The sequence below is a fragment of the Lethenteron reissneri genome, chromosome 10, assembly GCF_015708825.2.
Source record: "Lethenteron reissneri isolate LAM-NWPU_2019-01 chromosome 10, ASM1570882v1, whole genome shotgun sequence".
NCBI classification, from domain to species: Eukaryota; Metazoa; Chordata; class Hyperoartia; order Petromyzontiformes; family Petromyzontidae; genus Lethenteron; species Lethenteron reissneri.
The window spans coordinates 2,017,234-2,040,296 of record NC_083788.1 but is presented as its reverse complement, the minus strand read 5'-3'; the positions used below and the strand labels follow the sequence as shown (position 1 = coordinate 2,040,296).

Sequence of the window (23,063 nt, the reverse complement as noted above, 5' to 3'; positions counted from 1 at the left end):
ACGCCGCGATTGGTTGGCGATGTCGGGGAGGGTGGGGGGGAATGGTAAACACGCCCACTCATCCAACTGCCACCCCCCCCTGAACGGCGCGCTGTCCAACCAAGTTCCTACCTGCCCACTCCGAAGGAACGTGTTAAGGGCACCACGGGGTGAGCAGCCCCTCCCCACCCAGCCCCACCCCTCCCACCTCCCACCCTCCCTACCTAGCCCCACCCTCGCCACCCAGCCCCTCCCTCCGAACCCAGCTCCTCCCTGCACGACGGACGGACAAAATAATCCCCTGTGGGCTGGTGTAACCAGGAGGTTACTACCAGTAAAAATACAAATAAAATAACGACGATGTCATTATTTCAATTCCTGTGCGCATACAGCGGGAATATGAATTACAATTCACTTCTCAACATTCCTGAGAATGTATTGGTTGGACAGACGGGCGAACGGACAGACCGAATCATTATTCCTCTGTTTAAAAAAAATCCGCTTAAAACATTAAGTTATCATCATACCTAAAATCGGGGGATAATGTTTCCCAGTTTACCAGAAACCTCAGCCTGGATCTGGCCTTGGGGTTTGGGGCGCCCATTGGGTGGTTGGCCGAGGGCGTTGCCAGTTGCTGGCAGCAGCTGCTCTAGGGCCGCTCCTCTCACTGAGTGCAAATTCATTTTGGTAAAAGCGATTTTCTGCTCACGTTTTGAGCGAAAATTGGTGAACACAACGACGCGTCCTTCCGGGTTATAAACAGCTCATTTTTTAGTATTCACATAAATAGGGAATCCAGTAAGTCAATACATAAAATAATAATGTAATAATTACCACAACAATTGCGCATTTGCAACAAACATAAATCAAGAACTGCGTGTTTACATTGTTTCATTCACTCTCACAGGTGAGAAAAAAATAAAAGTTTGCAAAACTAATTTTCGATTGATACTTTTCGTTTACTTTCTTCCCGACAGAAAGGAAACTCCAACAGCTATTAGAATGATGAAGGTGATTTACAATTTTTCATTCTTTATTTTCAGGTTTGTTATACATTACTCTCGTAGAAGATAAAATTACATTCGGTACGTCACATTCCGTAATTTTGAGTTCATTCAGATGAATCCAGAAGAGTCGCAGACGAAAGAAGACGTCGATTAAACGGAGGAAGACGGCAGAGGTGGCGTCATCGACAAAGTCACAACACAGTGGATCGTTTACGACGTGAAAATACCCGTCACGTGACGGGCAATTACGCGATGCTCCTCACCAGGACTAAAGCGGGAAGTTATTTTTCCCCAATAACATTCCTTAAATAATGATCAAATAGAGCAAGTCAAGATCTATAAGTATCTTGGGGTCATCCTTGATTCAAAACTGAATTTTGAAGATCACATTGATTATATTGGTAAAAAGACAACAATAGGTTTTCTGTATCGACACCAGCACTGCTTCCACCCTATGTTCCGTTTGGAATTGATAAAAGCTACCGTACTGCCTCTACTTGATTACTGTGACATCGTGTATAAATCAGCCCCAAATACTGCACTGAAGAAGCTTGACTCAATGTATCACTCGGCCTTAAGATTTGCACTGAACTGCCCATATAGGACTCACCACTGTGATCTCTACATTGGGTCAAACTTAACATCTCTTAATGTTCGACGGCTTGTGCACCAGATCTTTTTGATTCATAATGTACTTCCAAAAAAATCCGCAGATTATCTGCGGGATTTCCTCTCAGTTTCAAAGAACAAATTTGACCTAAGGTCTTCGCTCATTTACCAACTTCAGATTCCCTATTGCCATACAAATACTGGAGGAAGGGCCTTTTCTATTGATGCCCCCAGGGTCTGGAATGCTATTGCCAATAAACTGCAACTTGAATCACTACCTATGATATCTTCACTCAAAACTGCTCTAGAGGAGATGTACACCCCGAGCTGCCACTGCTATTTAGTGGCCTAAAATAAAATGTTTCACTCCGGACTTGCATCCCACTGGGATTTTTGCACACAGCGTTGGTGTACGGTGCTTTTTCTGCAATGTTTTGCCGTCTTTTCTTGGATTTTCTGTTTGCAAATAGTCACATAATCACTTTAAGATGTTTTCTTGTTCATGTTCTTTTGTTTGTTGTGGTTGCACCCGATTCAAGAGCCGAATGGCTCACAGGGCTATACCTAATAAATGAACTTGAACTTGATATTATTATTAATATCTATTTTTCTTCTTCATTTTCAGATGACATTGAAAAAATGGACAGGAAATTGACCAGAGACGAACGAGTTTGATTGTCATTCGTATGCAAAAGAAGGCAGCTGTGACTGCTCATTCGTACATCGTGCATCAATGTAAACAGAAGTCAGTTTTAACATTTGTTAAAACAAACAACATAATGCTTTGTTACCTGTTAAAATAAAAATGATGACACTATGTGGCATGACTTTTGGGCTACCCTCTATAGGTGACGTTATGAAGGGCCAATTGTGATGTGCTTTGCAGAAAGGCCATTGCCTGAAACGTCGCTTTTTATATCTAACCACACATGATATATTTATTACACATTATTATCGGAATCAGAATAGATATTTAGACTGGAGGAATCCGATGAGTTATAAAGCTCTTTCGTATAGGTGTCCAGTTGGGGTAGGTAAGAATGTTACAACAACGAACAATATCAACACATGATAGGAGTGCAAAATACAGGTTGGCCCAAAAGTTTCATTCATCGTGCCACTGAAATTGCAACGTTTTAATCATTTAGTCTAAAAGTTAACATTTTTTTTGTTATTATAATTAATACCATGACAAAACAATCCTCTGTGATTTGTTTAAATAAATCAATAAGATCTGTGTGTCCTAACTTGTGGGCCACTCTCTATCGGCGACGGTATGAAAGGGCAAACAACTGTGATGTGCTCTGCAGACGGACCATTGCCTGAAACGTCACCTATCATTATCCAATACCCACCCCAGTGTACTCCCAGCGTTGTGGTTGGTTTCGCGGCCCCGCCGCCGCCTGCGCGGCTCCCGTCAGCTCCGGCACGGCGACCCGCGCCGTGCCTCGGGCATCATCCGGGGAGGGGGTCCCGGGCACAGCCCCGCGGGATCCCTCGGGGGTGTCGCCATCTGCAAGAAGGAGAAGCACAGCGATTACATTTCGTACTTCTGGGTCTACATTTCCCATTATAGATAAAACATGGCCCCAGCCAGCACCCGTGGTGCCACCATTAACCAGAAAGATTTTGCTCCACATTGAAGTATGAAGCTCAAATTCGAGAATAATGTGATATGCCTGTCACGTTGGCTGCTGGGTATTTTAAGCTCCCCGTGTTACTCATGATGGGCAACAGCAGTGGCTCCAAAGTGGCCCTTCTGTTGGTGGCTGCCACCGTAACGAGAGGTCACGAGGTCGCGTGGTCGCACACTCACCTTGGGGTGCAGGCAGCACAGACACACTGATGTTATCGCGTGCTGTGGCTGGCACCAGGGATGGTTCAGGCCGGCCATGGGGAAGGCAGCTGGGTTGCATGCAGAGCATCTCGTCGGCCGCCACCAGCACCTCGTTGGACGAGGTGGGGGCCAAGACCGTGAGGTCGTTACCGGACGAGGTGCCCTCTGATCCAGCTGCCACAGTCATGGTTGGGCCCTGCCACAGCAACACAGTCAACACATCCACAATTAATCCTCCCATCCGGACTGGCATCCCAACACACGTGAGACTGAATTATCTCCAAAATGAATCAAATTAAGTCCATGAACCGATAAGTGATCTGTATTAAATGTCTCTGAAATATATATAGACGATTGATTTTTAGAGGAACCCCAAACTGACAAAATATTCAAAGAAGTTGCCATTGACTAAAGACGAACGAGTTCAGTTCGTTGTTATGCATGCAAAAAAGGTAGCTGTAATTTAAAAAAGGTGCTAAATGCATTTCAAAATGGTAATGGATATCAGTTTTAACATTTGTTAAAAATAAACTCAATGACCCTTTGTGATTTGTTAAGATAAATACAATAACTTTGCGTGTCCTGACTTTTGGGCCACCCTCTATAGGCTACGTTATAAAAGGGTCTAACAACTGTTGACGTGCTCTGCACAAGGACCATTGCCCGAAACGTCGCCGATCATGATCCAATAACAATTCCCCCCACTCGTGCACTCCCAGCGTTGTGATTGGCTGAGTGGCGCCAGCGGGCCCCGCCCCGCCCGCCACCCGGGGCCCCGCCCCCTCACCTGAGGCTCCGCCCCCAGACGCGGCCCCGCCGCCGCCTGCGCGGCTCCCGTCAGCTCCGGCACGGCGACCCGCGCCGCGCCTCGGGCTTCATCCGGGGAGGGGGTCCCGGGCACAGCCCCGCGGGATCCCTCGCGGGGGTCGCCAACTGCAAGAAGAAGGAGAAGCAGAAGCACAGCGATCACATGTTACACTGCGGACAAGCACACGGCTCTACATTTCCCACTGGAGACAGACATGGGCCTGTCGATCGCTTCTGAATAACTAAATAGCTCAGTGGGCTTCACCTGGTTTAATAAAAAAAATTAACCCGTAAAAACAAAGTTTTTCACTATAAATCCTTTACATGCGTGGCATCGGTTTCATTTTATTACTCATTTCTGTTTTTCTTGAGTAAGAGTTTCATTTTTATCACATTGGTATTTTAAATAACATATGAATTTTTATTTATCCTAAAAAGTGGAACATTTTTTTCACGAAAATAAATTGTCACGCACAACGAGTCTGTGTGCAAAATGTCAGCTCGATTGGATCACGGGAAGTGGGTTAAAAAGACGACCGAAAGATTTGCACGGTCGTAAGCGCGCAAGCAAGCAAGCGCGCAAGTGAACTTAATATAAAGGATTTAAAAAGAGTGGAGCTCATTTCGTTTTCGGGATTAACTTACTTTTCTCATACTTTTCACTTGTTGTTATTGGTGTAATTTCCTGAAATCGTTTAAAAGAGCTTTATAGCTCATCGGATTTATCCACGATTAATAAAGTTCATGATTTTGAATTGGTGAGTGACGGTTGGTAACTTACGGGTGGTCCATTGCCCCCACCCCCCATTGCCCCCCCCCCCCCTCATTGCCCCCCCCCCCGTGTGACGGTTGGTCACTCAAGGGGTCCTTTGCCCCCCCCCCCCCCCCGTGAGTGACGGTTGGTCGCTCAGGGGGTCCTTTGCCCCCCCCCCCCCCATTGCCCCTTCCCCGTGACCGCTTCACCCCGACACGAATCACGGCCTACAACGACCACTTGGCCCAACCCCAAACCCCACACGCAGAGCGATCTTTACAAGTTGCTGCTGGTTGCTGGCCGCTCGGCGTTTCGAGCCCTTTGAGTGACTATTTATCGCGAGATTGGTTATTTAAAGCGACCAACACGCAATTAAACCGTACGGGTGGTGCTGCTGCTGCTGCTGCGTGGGCAGTGGTGAACAGGTTGCACCAGAACACAACCACTCAGCACGATCCGTGTCGATAGCGACACTGCGGCCTCCACAGGTGCAGGTGCACGTGGGTCATGGCCCCACTTCAACAGCGCCATCTATTCTATCTGTTTCCCTTCGCAGCAGTGCTGTTGACGTGCTGTCGACTTATTGTCACGTCGTCTTCTGACCAAATATGGACGAATAAATACTTTAACGATCTTTTTACCTCATCTATATACAAAAACGGTACATTATTGAATGTGTCTGTTCGAAATGTTTAACATACTTCCCAACATGCAACAAACTTGATATTTGGCATGTGGGTAACTTCCAGACAGTACGCAATGGAAAAAAAATATAAAAATAGAGTTTTGTATTTGGGGGGGGCACAATAATGATACATTTTGCACGGCCAGGGAGCGGTGACGTCACGCAGTATTCCTAGTGACGTCACGCAGTGTGCATACAGACGTCACGCACCCCCCCCCACCCTCCGCGTATTAATCCAAGACAATAATCCAAGTCCCGGGCGAAGCCGGGTAGTAAAGCTAGTACAATATTATTTCTAGATCTAGTACAATATAATTAGAGTCACGTAGGTATACATTTTTATAAATTAAATCACGACGTTTCGGGCGCAACACAAGTGTCCGTCATCAGGTGGGACAACCACAGCAAGAAACAATTGCTGAAGTCCGTGACTTTACCGAAAGAACCCAAGAGTATGGATCCCTGCAGTCACGAAAACTTCAAATCTAGAATATAATTAAACATTTAGCTTATTCTACTGTGCTGCCTGTCTCGTATGTGTTGTGCGTGTGTGCGTGTGCAGGGAAGAAATTGACATTTTTGGGGTAAAAATGTTGATAATTCCCCTTTAAAAGTCCGACGCTCACCTTGGGGAAGCTCTCGTGGCATAATCGGTCGATGGGATTCTCAGGTTGTTGAAAGTGTCGCCGCTGTTCACGTTCAAGAGAGCAGGGACGACGCAGAATCACACAAACACGTCTGCTCTTCTCGCCGTGCTGGAGTTCTGTGACCGTCACGGGCCTCACGTGACCGTCGTGTCCCTTGGCAACGACCGCGATCATCAACATGGCGACATTCAAACTCGGCACGTGGTCCCTCGTCATCGTTACAACGTTGGAGACGCGAGAGGCACGTGGGGGGCACGGGAAGGGGCTCGTGGGGGGCACGAGGGGGGGGGGCTCGTGCCATCTCCCCCCCCCCCCCCCCCCCCCCCCGTGAGTGACCAACCGTCACCCCGTGAGTGACGCTGGTCAACGCGACCGCTGCTGGGTGGGCAGAGGCGGCCGGGGGCGGGAGGGAGAGTGAATACACGTGGCCCCATCGTCTTGACTGTCAGCGAGTTCCTCTGATTATTACTCTTATTACTATTATCACCGTGGTCAATAGTAGCTCTGTATCCTATAATGCTGCTCTCTTTTGTGTGTAACGTGCAAGGTTTGCAGAAGTGTGTAACTCTGTGCAGTGTGCTCAAATGTGCATTCACGTGTTCATTGGAGAAACTTCGCCCCTTGTTAATGCGTCAGTGTTTATGTCTCCTAGAAGTGATATATTGGATGTCATAGACGGTCTCTTTCATTTTAAACCAATGTTTACTTCAACGGCTTCAATATAATTTAATTATCATCATGATGATGATTAAAATATAAAAGTCTTCATACCCTTTCCGGCAATAACACAGGAGGTGTTACGAAGCGCAAACACCAAATAGACACCCCGACTGCAGGGCATCGAGTCTGCATTGACCACACGTCGCGCTTGTGGTCAAGCATCCAAAGCGACGTGCTCTGATGATGCACGCCTTGTCCCTGACACGACAATGGCCTCCAGCAGAGACGTCCTCCTTCATGTCCTTGACCCACCCACCAGTTGTCAGGCCAGAGAACAACGACACGAGGAGGCGAACGGCAGCACAGAGGCGATGCAAACACCAATCCGTGAATGTGCGGCTAATGCAGACTCGACGCCTTGCAATCGGTGAGTCCATTTGGTGTTTGGGTGTCTTGACACCTCCTGCGTTATTTCCGGAAAGGGTAAAACGCCTCTCTTCTGCCGACATCGCCATGTCGATACCGGCAACACAACTGGTCCCGTGGATGTGTAGCTCGTGATGTATATAGTGTATGCGGAGAGACAGATATGAAAGAGACTACGCCACTTGATCTGTTTCTATTCGATAAGCTCCTACCACTGTGAGGCAGTCGAGGCGTTCACTTGTGTGGGGTGCCACGGTGGCGAGGAGATGTTGACTTCCTCGCCTGGTATACAGGAGGTCGTGGGTTCGGTTCCGATTCTGACGCCTGCTGTTGTATATTTGGAGTTTGCGGTGTCTCTCTTCCCGTGATCGCGTGGATTTGTCTCCAGGTCCTCCGCGTTTTCCCTCTACATTTAACAAACACGCGTCTCTTTATTTGTGTCTGCAATAAATGTCTCCGTGATAAGCCACTTCGTTGAGATATCATTTGTGATAGCCAGGTCGCTGTTGAAAAAACAAAATCTACATAGCTAGTGGGGCCTTACCTGGTAATTTTAAATATAAATACTTTAGTTTAGTTTGTAATCTCAACCAGCACTGCTTCGCATTGAGCTGCATGCGACTGCACTGGCAGTGGTCTGTCTACAGACACAGGACTCACGAGGTGGTCTTGCAGTCACGTCAGCTCATTTTCCCTCGAGCAAGAGACGACGGTGGTTGACTGTACGGTCCACAGCTTGAGTCGCGCTGTGGCTGGTCTTTAATGTACCTCTCTCTCTGCGAGTCTCTTATGGGTCTCTACGAGTCTCCATGTAGCACAACGTGTGTGTGGGTTTGCTCTACGGTCCACAGCTTGAGTTGCATGACCACAGTCGCACTCCTGCTGCTGCGTGTTGCGTCTCGTCTCTAATGTTCCATTCGTTAAAACGTGCGCATCGTTCCGTTGATGTTCTGGTGCGGTTCATGGTGACAGCGGTGTATTTGCAGAGGATTGTCCATGCCAGGAGGTGTGCGGTGGTTGATGCTTGGGTCTCGAACGAGGCGTTCATTCCGGACGTCCACGCTGTTCCACCGTTCGCCGGCGATCTTCCAGATCTGTGCGAGAGCCACAGCCCCGATCGATCCGAGGTTCATCCACGTACTCGATAGCAGCGATTTCTCAACCCCTTTCATTGCAACGGGAGACTTTCGAGCTCGCTCGATCTTCACGGCGCACCGAACCAAAGAGTCGGTCCTGCTAATTAGCACAACTTTGCGGCGGCACACCGCTCGAGATGCCACGAGCAGGTTGGGGCAGCTCAGAGGTCCTAGCGCCGAGCCGGCGCCACTGACACCGTGGGTTGGAGTGAGGGCTGCAGCCACTGCCTGTGATTGAACCGGGTTCTCGAGTTTAACGAGTGGATGGCTTTGGACCAGCTAACAATGACTGCACCCATCAAATGTGTGTATACATTTTAGAATCAGGATTTTTACTTCATTTGGATAAATTCCACCGAAACATGCGATAAACGCCAATGTCGCAGCAGTGCGTTTGAAGGGAGGGAATGGGAGAGGAGGCCATGGGGATGACGAGGGCCCGTCGGCAGCATAGAGCTGTGGATGAAGAGGAGAGAGTTGTGTGTGAAGGAGAGAGCTGTGTGTGACGGTGAAGGTGGAAACAATTGACTTGAACCCTTGACTGTCTCCGCGTGTTGGCGAGGGGAGCGTTGGCTACACCGTGCAGAAATCTCCGATGTTGCCCCCTGTAATGGGGGATTAGCCGTCAACATTCGTGTGTCCCCCTTTTGAAAGCCTTTTTGGGAACGTGTATTTCTCGTTTTATTCCATGCAAGGGAGTTGCGAGGTCATATTCGTCTCCGTCAGGGAACGGGCAAACCTGCGGCTCTGGAGCCGCATGCGACGCTTTAAGCGACCGCTTCGTGCCGTTATTTATTAAGGACCCACCGTCTTGTATTCACGTGGCATGGCGGCTCTTGAAATTTAGATAGATCGTTTTTTCCTATAATTTACCAAATTAGAAAAAAATAACGGCCCGTCCGTGTGGAAAGCGACGTCCTGTCGTGTGTTAAAAATAAATTGCTCGTGAATTCAAAATTGGTTCCACGACTCGTGACGGCCAAACAGCAGCGTGCTGCCACGCCTGGGAATGACCATCAAGGAGGAGTGAGCAACAGGAGCCTTGCGATGCGACCGTGTCAGCCACCACCACGACGACAGACTCTGCGGGACGCGTGTGTACTTTTTATTCGAAACAGAATATGTACAAAACAGACGAGAGAACACGTTATTTTTGGAAGTGCCGTCTGTAAAACAAACCTATACAAACCCAACCCCCCCCCCCCTTAACCCCATTTCTGTTGCTGAGCGCACGCAGCCTTCGTGTAACAAAACCCATCATCGTTACCATCGTCGTCATCATCATAATCGATTAAAAAAACCAACCTCCTATCCCACCCAAGCTCCTACAGCTAAACGATACCGCGCTTGGAGAACGCGAGAGACGCACGCATGGACGGACAACACGAGACGACACGAGAGCGGCGACGGGCTGCGGCGACGGTCACAGCGCTGAGATGACGGACGACGATGCCGCCACGAACACACGTGTACAGAGCGACACAGCCACACGCGCCCGTGCGCATACACGGCCACGCGTGGCCACGTGTGGAGGGGGGCGGGGCGGAGGTGGTGGAGGGGCGATACCGAGAGCCCAAACCTCCATGGTCATCACCTCAATAGTCATCTCATTGAAGGCCACCTCTGATCATCTGTGGTCACCTCCACGGTCATCATTTCGATACCCATCTTGATGATCATGTCTATGATCATCTCCATTATCTTCACGGTCATTTCGAGGGCCATCTCCATGATCTCCATGGTCATTTTCATGATCTCCATTGTCAACTCCATGAATATATCGATGGTAATTTCCATGATCATCTCGATGATCATCTCCATTATCATATCTATGATCGTCTCCATTATCATGTCGATGATCATCTGAATTATGATTATCTCCATTATCATGTCTCCATCATCATCTCCATGGTCATTTCCACTTTCACATCGATTATCATCTCCATGGTCATCTCGATGGTCATCTCCATGGTCATCTTGATGGTTAGCTTCATGATCATATCGATGGTCATCTCGATGGTCATCTCCATGCTTATCTCCATGAACATCTCGATGGTCATCTACATGATCATCTCCATGATCATCTCCATGATCATCTCGATGGTGATCTCGATGGTCATCTCCATGGTCATCTCCATGATGATATCGATGGTCATCTCCATGATATCGATGCTCATCTCCATGATCATATCGATGGTCATCTCGATGGTCATCTCCATGATCATCTCCATAATCATCTTGATGGTCATCTCCATGATCATCTCCATGATCAGCTAGATGATCATCTCGATGGTCATCTCCATGATCATCTCCATAATCATCTCCATGGTAATTTTCATAATCATCTCGATGGTCATCTCCATGATCATCTCCATGAACATCTCGATAGTCATCTTCATGATGATATCGATGGTCATCTCCATGATCATCTCCATTATTCATCTCGATGGTCATCTCCATTATCATCTCCATAGTAATTTTCATAATCATCTCGATGGTCATCTCCATGAACATCTCGATAGTCATCTTCATGATGATATCGATGGTCATCTCCATGATCATCTCCATTATTCATCTCGATGGTCATCTCCATGATCATCTCCATAATCATCTCGATGGTCATCTCCATGATCTTCTCATAGATCAGCTCGATGGTCATCTCGATGGTCATCTCGATGGTCATCTCCATGGTCATTTCCATGATCATTTCGATGGTAATCTCCATGATCATCTCGATGGTCATCTCGAAGTTCATTTGCAAGATCATCTCGATGGTCATCTCCATGATCATCTCGATGGTCATCTCCATGATCATCTCGATGGTCATCTCCATGATCATCTTGAAGGTCATCTTCATGATCATCTCCATGATCATCTCGATGGTCATCTCGATGGTCATCTCCATGATCATATCGATGGTCATCTCCATGCTCATCTCCATGAACATCTCGATGGTTATCTCCATGATCATCTCCATGATCATCTCCATGATCATCTCGATGGTCATGATCGTCATCTTCATGGTCATCTCCATGATGATATAGATGATCATCTCCATGGCCATCTCGATGGTCATCTCCATGATCATCTCCATAAGCATCTCCATGGTAATTTTCATAATCATCTCGATGGTCATCTCCATGTTCATCTCCATGAACATCTCGATAGTCATCTTCATGATGATATCGATGGTCATCTCCATGATCATCTCCATTATTCATCTCGATGGTCATCTCCATGATCATCTCCATAATCATCTCGATGGTCATCTCCATGATCATCTCGATGGTCATCTCCATGATCATCTTGAAGGTCATCTTCATGATCATCTCCATGATCATCTCGATGGTCATCGCGATGGTCATCTCCATGATCATATCGATGGTCATCTCGATGGTCATCTCCATGCTCATCTCCATGAACATCTTGATGGTTATCTCCATAATCATCTCCATGATCATCTCGATGGTCATGATCGTCATCTCCATGGTCATCTCCATGATGATATCGATGATCATCTCCATGGCCATATCGATGGTCATCTCCATGATCATCTCCATAATCAGCTCGATGGTCATCTCAATGGTCATCTCGATGGTCATCTCCATGGTCATCTCGATGGTCATCTCCATGGTCATCTCGATGGTCAACTCCACGATCATCTCGATGGTCATCTCCACGGTCATCTCCATGATCATCTCGATGGTCATCTCCATGATCATCTCGATGGTCATCTCCATGATCATCTCCATGATCATCTCAATGGTCAACTCGATCGTCATCTCCATGGTCATCTCGATGGTCATCTCCATGATCATCTCGATGGTTATCTCCATGATCATCTCGATGGCTATCTCCATGATGATCTCGATGGTCATCTCCATGGTCATCTCCCTAATCATCTTGATGGTCATCTCCATGATCATCTCGATGGTCATCTCCATGGTCATCTCCCTAATCATCTCGATGGTCATCTCGATAGTCATCTCCATGATCATCTCGATGGTCATCTCCATGGCCATTTCCATGATTATATCGATGGTCATCTCCCTAATCATCTCGATGGTCATCCCGATGGTCATCTCCCTAATCATCTCGATGGTCATCTCGATAGTCATCTCCATGATCATCTCGATGGTCATCTCCATGGCCATTTCCATGATAATATCGATGGTCATATCCCTAATCATCTCGATGGTCATCCCGATGGTCATCTCCATGATCATCTCCATGATCATCTCGATGGTCATCTCCATGATCATCTCGATGGTGGTCTCCATGATCATCTCAATGATGATCTCCATGATCTCAGAATGGAATCGTAGTCACGTGCTTCTTCAAAATTAGCAGTCGGTGTACATCCCTTATGTTTTTTCTTTAAATAACTGAAAAATAAAGAGATTGTTTAAATCATCACCATCATCAAAGTTACGCCTTGTCCAATATACAGGAGCATCCGAGCGTAATTGTGTTAAAGCAGGGGTCCTCAAACCTTTTAAACAGGGGGCCAGTTCACTGTCCCTCAGACCGTTGGAGGGCCGGACTATAGTTAAAAAAAACTATGAACAAATTGCTATGCACACTGCATATATCTCTGTTACATCTGTCAGAAAGGCAAGGTGCCATTTCCATTCTTGCATCCTTGAGCTCTGGTACTTCTTTGTTTTTTGAAAGCAGAAAAGCTGTAATCTGTGGAAGTAAGTCATAGAAACGTTTCAAAACTCTCCCTCGACTCAGCCAACGGACTTCTGTGTGGTACAGAACATCTTCATAGTCAACATTTAGCTCAAACAGAAATTCCTGAAATTGTCTGTGGTTTAGTGCATGAGTTCTAATGAAGTTAACACAAGATACCACAATTTTCATAACAGAGTCCCACTTCAGTGATTTACTACACAGCGCTTGTTGGTGGATGAGGCAGTGTATGGCTATTGGATGAGAATGGTTATGTTTGTCCATCTCTTGGTTAATGCGAGCAATTACTACTTTCTTAGACCCCACCATGCTAGGAGCACCATCAGTTGTCACACTGGCTAGTTTAGCCCAGTTCAGCTCCAAACTATTCACAGTTTGGCAAACCTTTTCATAGATATCATCTCCTGTAGTTGTTCCTTTGATGCTTTGCAGTGCAGCAAGCTCTTCTATGACTTCGAAATAGTCATTCGTCCCACGAATAAAAATTAGAAGTTGTGCAGAATCACGAACATCATTGCTTTCGTCGAGTGCCAAGGAAAAATAGGAAAGTTTTTTTGTGGAGTTTTGCAAATGCTGATGGAAATTGTCTTCCATTTCTTCAATCCTCCGTGTAATTGTAGGTCCTGAAAGACTCACTGTACTAAATAAATCGGCCTTCTCTGGACACATCTCTTTGGCAACAGAAAGAAGGCATTCTTTAACAAATTCTCCCTCCACGAATGGTCTGCCAGTGCACGCTATTAGCTTGGCAACTTGAAAACTTGCTCGCAGTGATGAAATATTTAGCTGCTTCTGCTTCACAAAAGTATTTTGCTGAGTTGTTAATGTATTTTTCAGTTTTAATATGTTATCTTTTCTCACTTCTCCGACCAATCATATTTATCTTTATGTTGAGTTTCAGTGTCGACGTAAATTGTATTCTTTGAACACAGACACTATATTCTGGCATATCAGACACAGCTCTTTCCTTGTACTGCATGAAAAAGTAATCATAAGTCCACTGTTTTTTGAATATCCTACACTCCGAGTCAATTTTTCTCTTTCTTGACATCATTGTTTCCTAGGGAGTCAAAATTGCTATTAGTAAAATACCAATATATATACAGCGCTACAAAAACAATATACCAGCAATAACTTTGCCCACACAGAGACATACAGACTGCACTGCCCATCAATGCAGTCTGATTGGGGGAACTCCGCTTTTACCCCAGGCTCACACTGGTGCGGGTGCCATTAAAAAGTTAATTACACCTCCAGTTTTGTTCACAGATCGCAGTGCGATCTGCGAACTCGCATAGGAATCTGATCGCATGGGGGAGAAGACCCATGCGATCCGATTCCACTGCAGGAAAAAAGAAGGCACATGTGCCTTTTTTCTTCCGAAACTAATGCAAGTTCAGCCATACAAGCATATGGCTGAACTCGCACTGCTCAGAGATCGCAACAGTATGAACCGGGGCTTACACAACATATAACCTCATATAATTGAATAGCAATCAGAATATAAATGCACTGTCATTTAAATTGGGTTTCCTACTCCTCGGCTGTCTGTCACTGACCAGCACGGGAAAACAGCAGGCAGCCCCTCCAGAGACCAGAGATCACTCTGTTATTACCCCTCTATCATTTACTCAGCACACGGGACTATCACTGAAAGTGGAGCCGAAGGGCAAGTGAGGGAGCTGAGGGAGGGAGAGCCAGTCAAGCGCAGCCAGGGGAGGGCTGCAGCCTTCGGCCTGGGGGGCAAGTCCAGTCAATTGGCCCATTGAACCATTCACCAGCGCAGCCCAATGAGTGCTCACCAGCGCAGCCCAATGAGTGCTCACCACCGCAGCCCAATTAGTGCTCACCAGCGCAGTCCAATTAGTGCTCACAAGCACAGCCCAATTAGTGACCATGGGCCGGATAAATGCCCTCGGTGGGCCGCATGTGGCCCGCGGGCCGTAGTTTGAGGACCCCTGCCATAGGCAAACACAGATCACAACACCACACACAAACTGATACCCATGAATGTGTTTATTTTAAAATAGTTTTTGGTCAGCCTGGCACGTCAACGTTGACTCAAAAATACATTGAGTGAAATGTGAAGGTGGCCCCGTACACAACCAATGGGCATTGCATAACTATGATTTAAAAATGACACCTCAACAAAAGCCAAATGAAATACGATATTATGAATCGGACTACTGCTTGAATAGAGCTAGGGTTGTTAAGTCTTTTGTGTTGCAGGTAACCGCGTTAAAAAGCAGTAAAAATATTTGGTCAACTGGTTCACTACACATATAGAATGTCCAGCAACACAAAACGTTTTACCTTTAGAGCAGAAAATTAAAGGAAGCTGCTGTGGTGTAACGGTGACCACAGTGGACTTGGAATCCAGAGGTCTCAAATTTCATTTCCCAGCGCGGCAGTTGAAGCAACGGGGCAAGTTTCTGACATCGCACCTGCCGCGGTCCACCCAACAATATACTATTTGTTTTACTTTTTTTATTTTACCAGGTATGGCCCTTGTATAAAAGCGACCTGGCCACAAATGACAGCTCAAACAGGTGGCTTATCACGTGGAAATGTATCGCAGCGAAAATTACTCGAAAAGCATGTTTCTAAATTTGAAGGGAATTAAACCAGAGGACCCGGAAAAAAATACACGCGACCACGGGGAGAACATGCAAACTCCATATATACAGGTGTTACGGTCGGGATCAAACCCACGACCTCCTGCATACCAGGCGAGGTAGTAAACATCTCGCCACCGTGACGCCGAGAAAATGGGTCCACAATCGGCACATCACCTTTGATGGGATAAAGTTGGGGCGTGCCCACCACTTCCAAAACGTCTGCAAGAGTGGAGCAAATACCCTCCAGAGCTCTCTCAGTGGAGGCCCTTTCGTCAGCGGCGGCAGCATAAGCGAGCAATTGCAGGGCCGCCGCACCTTCACCTGTTAACGGAGACATTTGACAAATGCACCTCGCGGTGACTGCTCCACCACCGTTCCGTTTTGTACGTTCACACGTACCAAACGGAGCATTCACTGTGAATATGCCACTGAAATCAATTCATGGCTCCTGACTTTTGGAAGTGGTAATTGATTTTGACAGCATTTACCACTTTACCGGTTACCATTCAACAACCTTATAAAAGAGTATCAAACTGAGCCGACTGGTATTTATACTATAACTCATACGTTTTTCACATTGCTATATTACAACCTTTATGCAATGTGTATGCAGCACGAATGAATAGGCATCATATCATGACAGTTAATAACCCTGCAGCATTTACATTAGCCCTAGCAGAGTTAGCCCCATACAAGTACTGTATTATTACACACTCATTCTGCAGGCACGTTGAAACACAATAAGCAATCATAATACGGAACCATATTGGAGTGTTAGTACACAGTAAACCCATAGCAGTGTTAATCCTATCAGTGTTAATATGTAATGTCCTACCAACATTTTAGTTCACCTATAGCATTAGTGCACATTAATATCCATACATAACCCATGCAGTATTAATCCATTACAGTTGCAGTAGCGTTATATAGCGTCAATGTCCTACACAATTGCTGGGGCTTAGCAACAGGAAATCATCAACACCCTTGGCCTCTTAAACTGCCCCCAAAATAATGTCGAGACAAATAATCAGACAAAGATGCCTCCTTCCCATATCTGTACCTCCACATGAGGAGTTTATTTATTTACACGTCCAATCAGCCACACAGCCTTCTGGGATTGCATGCATTTTCAGCAGCATTGGTTTCAACGCACGCGAAACTCTGCACCGATTTCCACATTCAGTCTCTCATTACCAGTCATGCTTGCTGGAACACATGCATATAAGCATATGGCAGATCCTCAGCATTGCTTCGAGCAAGCCCGACTCTGCCGATGAGACGTTCTATGTAAAACCGGTCCAAAATGTGCTTACATTGAACCAATGCTGCAATGAAATACAATCCCAGAAGGGCGTGTAGTTTATGGATTGTGCAATTACTTTGATGTTTTCACGTGGAGGGAGAGATACGTGACGGAGGTGTATTGTCGACTAATTTATCTTATTAAAAAATCTTATCTAGCTGGTTATGGAGTTGCAAACGGTAACTTTATGTCATTTAGGTGAGGCCTCGTAGGTAGCTTAGTTAGGTAGCTGAGTTACATAGCTTGAAATGCAGTTGGGGAAAACAACTTTAAAACCATTGGAAACACAACGAATAAATGTAACATGTATGTTTATAGCTTCGGGGATATTTTCCACGTGTGCCTGAAACAAACATTTAAGGCAGACCCGGATAAAAAAAAGCTTAAATAAAGTGAAGGGCAAGAGCAGGTCCAAGTGTTCTCAGAAGGCTGAACTGGATAATTAAAAGTACCACAGCAATGTGCCTCGACGGGAAGATATTGCAATGTGTGCACGCTCCCTGCCACGATATGCGTCAGAAACGCCTCAGGAATCGAAACTGCTTAAAATATGCAAAGAAGCACGGGGAGATGCATGCTGGCAATCACAATCAGAGACAGAGAGAGGAGCAAGTTGGATGAGAGAACATTAGATGACGTTATTGATACGCTGAAGTATTGAGTAGGCTTGGGCAGGGCACATCGTGGCTGGCAGGATAGGCCAAGGTGACGAACAATAAGTGGGCAGTCAAGGGAATGGAACGTGTCCGTGAAGACATCCACCAGTGAGATGGGATCACCAAATGATCCACTGGAAATGCATTTCTCTTCTTTCGTGCCAAATTCGGATGGTAAATAATTAAAAGAACCAGAAGTAGGACCGATATCTAAGAGACAGAGCCTGTGCCTATACACAACTATTAGTTCACTCGCGTTGATTAAAGCAAGCAAGCAAGCCTGGCTTTCTGATGAGACCCTATAAATTGAACCAATGCTGCTTAAATGTATGCATTCTAAGAAGGCCACATGGCTGATTCGAGCTATGAAACACCGTTTATGTTGACGTGGAGGGACATATATGGGAAGGAGGAATTTTGCCTGATAATCTATTTTGCTAGAAATGTTCACCTTGTTGGTTAGGGAGTTTAAAATGTCGTTTTAGTTAGTTTAGGTTAGCTTAGTTAGGTACCTTTGAATGCATTTAGGGAACCAATTTTGACTGATGGGAAACATAAGTTTTCGATGTGGCACATATAAAGTCCTGGGGTTCTTTCACCGTACCTCACCACAATGGTCAGTGGGGGTCAGTGAGGACGGGGAGCATATACTTGGGAGCAAAGACGAAGAGTGCAACAATGTGGTTTGCTGGACTGCCCTTTGCTACCTACCACACCTGTATGCATGCATGTGTATGGTGGTCACCCATCCAAGCATTATTCCAGGCTCGATTCCACTTTGCTTCCGAGCTCCAATGAGATCGGGAACATTCCGGTTGACTTGACTGGAGAGCCCAGGAACAAGACGATGCGAGATGACGTTGGGAAGGGAATAAAGAGAAATGTTGTAACCTGCAGTGTCGCGAGCGGGTGAGTGGCTGGTTAGGTTTATGTTTTTTGCTATGATTTCTATATATATATTCTGCTATGATTTCTATATTCCACGATACAAGGTGGTGAGATGTTAACAACCTCACCTGGTCTACAGGAGGCTGTGGGTTCGATCCCGACCCTGACCCCTGTATGTCTGTGTTTGCATGTTCTCCCTGAGGTCGCGTGGATTTCTCTCTGGGTCCTCCGTTTTTCCCTCCACATTTAGAATCAACGTGCGTTTAGAGTATTAGGCTACTATAGATTTTCACGCGATAAGCCACTTGGTTGAACTATCATTTGTGGCCAGGTTGCTGCTGAAAAAGAGCTACATAGCTCAGTGGGCCATACCTGGTAAAATAAATGATTGTTTTGCTCTGATGTCTATTAGTTTAATTGGTGTACTTTATTTTTATGTTTTTGCCTTTGTCAATTTGGCGACCCAGGTAAGTCACTCTTGCAAATGAGACTTTTCTCTTTATGGTCTAAACCTGGTTGAATAAAATAAACTTGACATTTGAATATCAGGGCAATTGCAGAGCTTGAATGATGTGGGCACATGTGGAAAGGACAGAGAGATGAGGGTGAGGTACAAGGCACTGGAATGGTGGGTGAACACAGTTGCTGAGCGCAGACCCAAATGCCCAAAACATCATGCGGAAAGAAATAAAGAGCACTATCAAGAGTTGTAATAGATACCAGTTAAGACTTTCTTGAATTGAGCACGGTTATTATTAAAGCTTGGAAAAAGAAAACGGGAAGCATTCCAATTTGAAACCTCATGAGGGATGAAGCAGAAATAGAAGTGTGGTGGATGGGTGGGCTGGGTTGGGTGGGTGGGTTTGGGTGGGTGGGTGGGTTGGTTTGGGTGGGTTGGTGTGGGTGGGTTGGTTTGGGTGGGTTGGTTTGGGGAGCTTGGTTTGGGTGGGTGGGCTGGTTTGGGTGGGTTGGTTGGTGTGGGTGGGTTGGTGTGGGTGGGTGGGTTTGGGTGGGTTGGTGTGAGTGGGTGGGTGGGTTGGTTTGGGTTGGTTGGTGTGGGTTGGTTGGTGTGGGTTGGTTGGTGTGGGTGGGTTGGTGTGGGTGGGTGGGTTTGGGTGGGTTGGTGTGAGTGGGTGGGTGGGTTGGTGTGGGTTGGTTGGTGTGGGTTGGTTGGTGTGGGTTGGTTGGTGTGGGTGGGTTGGTGTGGGTGGGTGGGTTTGGGTGGGTTGGTGTGAGTGGGTGGGTGGGTTAGTGTGGGTTGGTTGGTGTGGGTTGGTTGGTGTGGGTTGGTTGGTGTGGGTGGGTTGGTGTGGGTGGGTTGGTTGGTGTGGGTTTGTTGGTTGGTTGGTTTGGGGTGGGTGGATGAGTGGGTGGGTTGGTTGGTTGCTTAGTTTGGGTGAGTTGTATGTCTGTATCTTGAACTTCTTTTGCACCGTTCATAGCCAACCGTGCTAATTGGAGGTGCGGGGGAAGGTTTGGGTGGGTTTGTTTGGGTGGGTGGTTAGTTAGTTGGTTTGGTTCGGTAGTTGGGTTGGTGGGTGTGTTATTATATGCTGATGAGTTTTTATGGGTGTGTTTTTTGGGTGAGTAATTTTTGATGGGTGGGTGGGTTGGTTTGGGCAGGTGAATTGGGTGGGTAACAGAGTGGATGGTTGGGTGAGAAACTGTATGAGTGAGAGGGTAAATCAGTGGCAGGTTAGGTTTGCGAGTGGGTGTGGTGTTGTGATCTACAGTGCGGTGGTTAAACCCCGTGTGGATGAAATAAAAGTCTTGTAGACAGAGTTTTCAACATGGTAGGAGGAATCAAAGAGTGAAGTTCACAGGATAGTGGTTTTATGGATGGCGTTGGTTAACATTGGCATGCGAATACCTACACTGTGCTGGCAGTGGTTGTGTGTTCTACGCAGCAGTGAGAAAAGCGAGCCCAGATGGCCCCGTTACAGTGGCACATTCTCCACTGTTCTATCAGTGGCACCAGGTCCCCCGGTTCCTCCTGGCACCACGGGGATCTTCACACCCTCCTCCTCCGCTTCCTCCGCCTCTTGAATGATATCACTGGCCCCAAGGCCCTCTGAGATGCTGCCACTGCGGCTTGTACTGCGGCTCACCCGAGCCTGTGTGTACAGGATGCGAGAGAGGAGACACGTTGAACATGAAACGTAATCAAGATCAAGATGTCTTTGTAGCCAATGCCATTGCTATTACTATGGGCAAAATTACCAGAGTGAGAATCTGGACGATAAATTTGGCTTATATCATTGTGTATAACGTATCAACCATTCCTTAGACAAATAAAATATTAATATAAACGGTAGATACCTTCCAGAACTACAAACACACAGTGCCCAGCCACAACACCGAAGACAGCCAACAAAAGTACGGTTCCAGCCAGTCTGAGCCAATAAACCTCCATACTCCAAGTGTAGTACATTTTAGATTTTTATTTATTTTATTCATTTCAGAAGGGCCCAATGACCTAAATACTAAGTCAAGCAGAAGACAAACTACAGTCTTTACAAACACCTTTGCGAGCACACCCTTTTTAACATCTCACATTCTACTCAGACCAAATGGCTAATACACAGGACACGAGATACATGGGCAATAAACAATGTACAAGACAGACATTTGACATGTTTGTCTGTTTACATATTAGTGCTATAATCCCAGGAACGTGGAGGAGCAGGTACTCACACCAAAGACAAAGATTCCCCATATATAGCCTTGACAGACTGTTGGGGCAAGTGCTGTTAGCGAGCACCTATGAAGGCCGGCACGGCACACGAGTGGGTGGGTGGCCAGCACCACGCCCCAGTTGCGATGTTTACGGGACACAACACTGGTACTCATTTGAGGCCGAGTCGACCTAGGGGAGGCCCAGGACGGGTGCAGATAATCGTCACTGGACGTGACGGTGAGCGGGAATCGAACTCGGGCCGCCGGGTTGATAGCGCAGCGTGCTAACCACTACACTCCCACGAACCGCTCCCCATAGATTACCAGTCATCGAATATCACCCTCTTGCACACACACCTTCCACAGTCTCACCTTGATTGTTGACACCGTACTCTCCACCTTCTCCTCCAGTGACTTGAATGTTGGAGAGTTCCTAACAGAACACAGAGGAATTCAGTCAACACCCTGCGATATTCTCCCAGCCAGGTGGCTCAGTGGAGGGTCACAAGTTCAAATCCTGATTGGAAGGGCTGACTCTCTACCATGGCCTGACTGCCATTATTTCACCAGTGGTAATGTTTACACACTGCTCCAAATACTTATTTCAGGCTGAGTTGATCTCGGGGAGGCCCAGGACCGGTTAAGATGTCCGTCACTGATGTTGGCCGTGAGTGGGAATCGAACTCTGGATGCCGGGTTTCTAGTGCAGTGCCCTCACCACTACACTACCGTTCGCCACACACACATACAGTAAAACCTTGGATTGCGAGTAACTTGGTCTGTGAGTGTTTTTCAAGACGAGCAAAAATTTGTAATAAATATTAATTTGATAAACGAGCGATGTCTCGCAATACGAGTAGTACGTACAGTATTCGCTTTGTCTGCCGAGCGTCACGTGATCACAACTGATCCGATGGTTCTTCTCTCTCTCTCGCTGTGGGATTGTGGGTAATCGTCTCCCATGCTCGGTCTCAGTCGGCGTGCCTCACTCGTATAGTCAACATCCGTGCGAGCGTACACGGTTTACTATAGTGTTGTGACCACGAGTGTGTGCGTAAAGCATTTTCTTGATTTTGTGTCCAAGTGTAGGGACTGTTCTTTAGTAACTGTACTGCAAGTGAAAGTCGTCCTACACGATAACCCTCCTCTCCTCTCTCTCGTCTCCCTCACACCAGCCACGATTAAATGTAATTAATTTATTTGATTACTTTATATTCAATTTAAATAATAAAAATATTAAAAAGGTATTTTGTATTAAGAATTTTTATATGAATACCGAATTTTTGAGTTGTGGAACGAATCATCTGAGTGTCCATTATTTCTTATGGGGAAATTCGCTTTGATATACGAGTGCTTTGGATTACAAACACGTTTCCGGAACGAATTATGCTCGCAATCCAAGGTTTTACTGTATACATATGTAGGGCACTGCACATGGCAAGGATTACAGTGGGATCAGTGGAGATCGGTGGAAACAGGTGCAGGGAACTGTACGAGGGAAGGTTCGAGAAGGGAAATAGAGGATGGTAGAGTCTGCTGGAAGCATCTACCACCAGGGGAAAGTGCTGCAATTTACCAGGGTGTGGCCGAGCGGGTATATAAGGGGGAGTGAGGCCCGCGATCGGGGCGCTGGCTCATGGACAGAAGGACGACTGCATGTGGACGACATTGGGGCCGACT

General features: G+C 46.5%; 2 protein-coding genes across 5 annotated transcripts in view; one reads left to right on the top strand and one right to left on the bottom strand.

Annotated features, from left to right (window-relative positions):
* Window positions 1-23,063, top strand: part of LOC133340807 (zinc finger and BTB domain-containing protein 46-like) — a 134,718-nt gene that overhangs the window by 55,157 nt on the left and 56,498 nt on the right. The gene's annotated exons all lie outside the window — the stretch shown is intronic.
* The window catches only part of LOC133340813 (tumor protein D53 homolog), a 31,738-nt gene continuing 23,915 nt past the window's right edge, over window positions 15,241-23,063 (bottom strand). For all 4 annotated transcript variants that reach the window (XM_061549231.1, XM_061549234.1, XM_061549233.1 and 1 more), the window contains 2 exons: window positions 21,756-21,816; window positions 15,241-20,821 (listed from right to left, as the gene is read on the bottom strand). In XM_061549231.1, coding sequence (XP_061405215.1) covers window positions 20,645-20,821; window positions 21,756-21,816 — 238 coding nt within the window. In that variant the 3' untranslated portion in view covers window positions 15,241-20,644. The remainder of the gene's footprint in view (window positions 20,822-21,755; window positions 21,817-23,063) is intronic.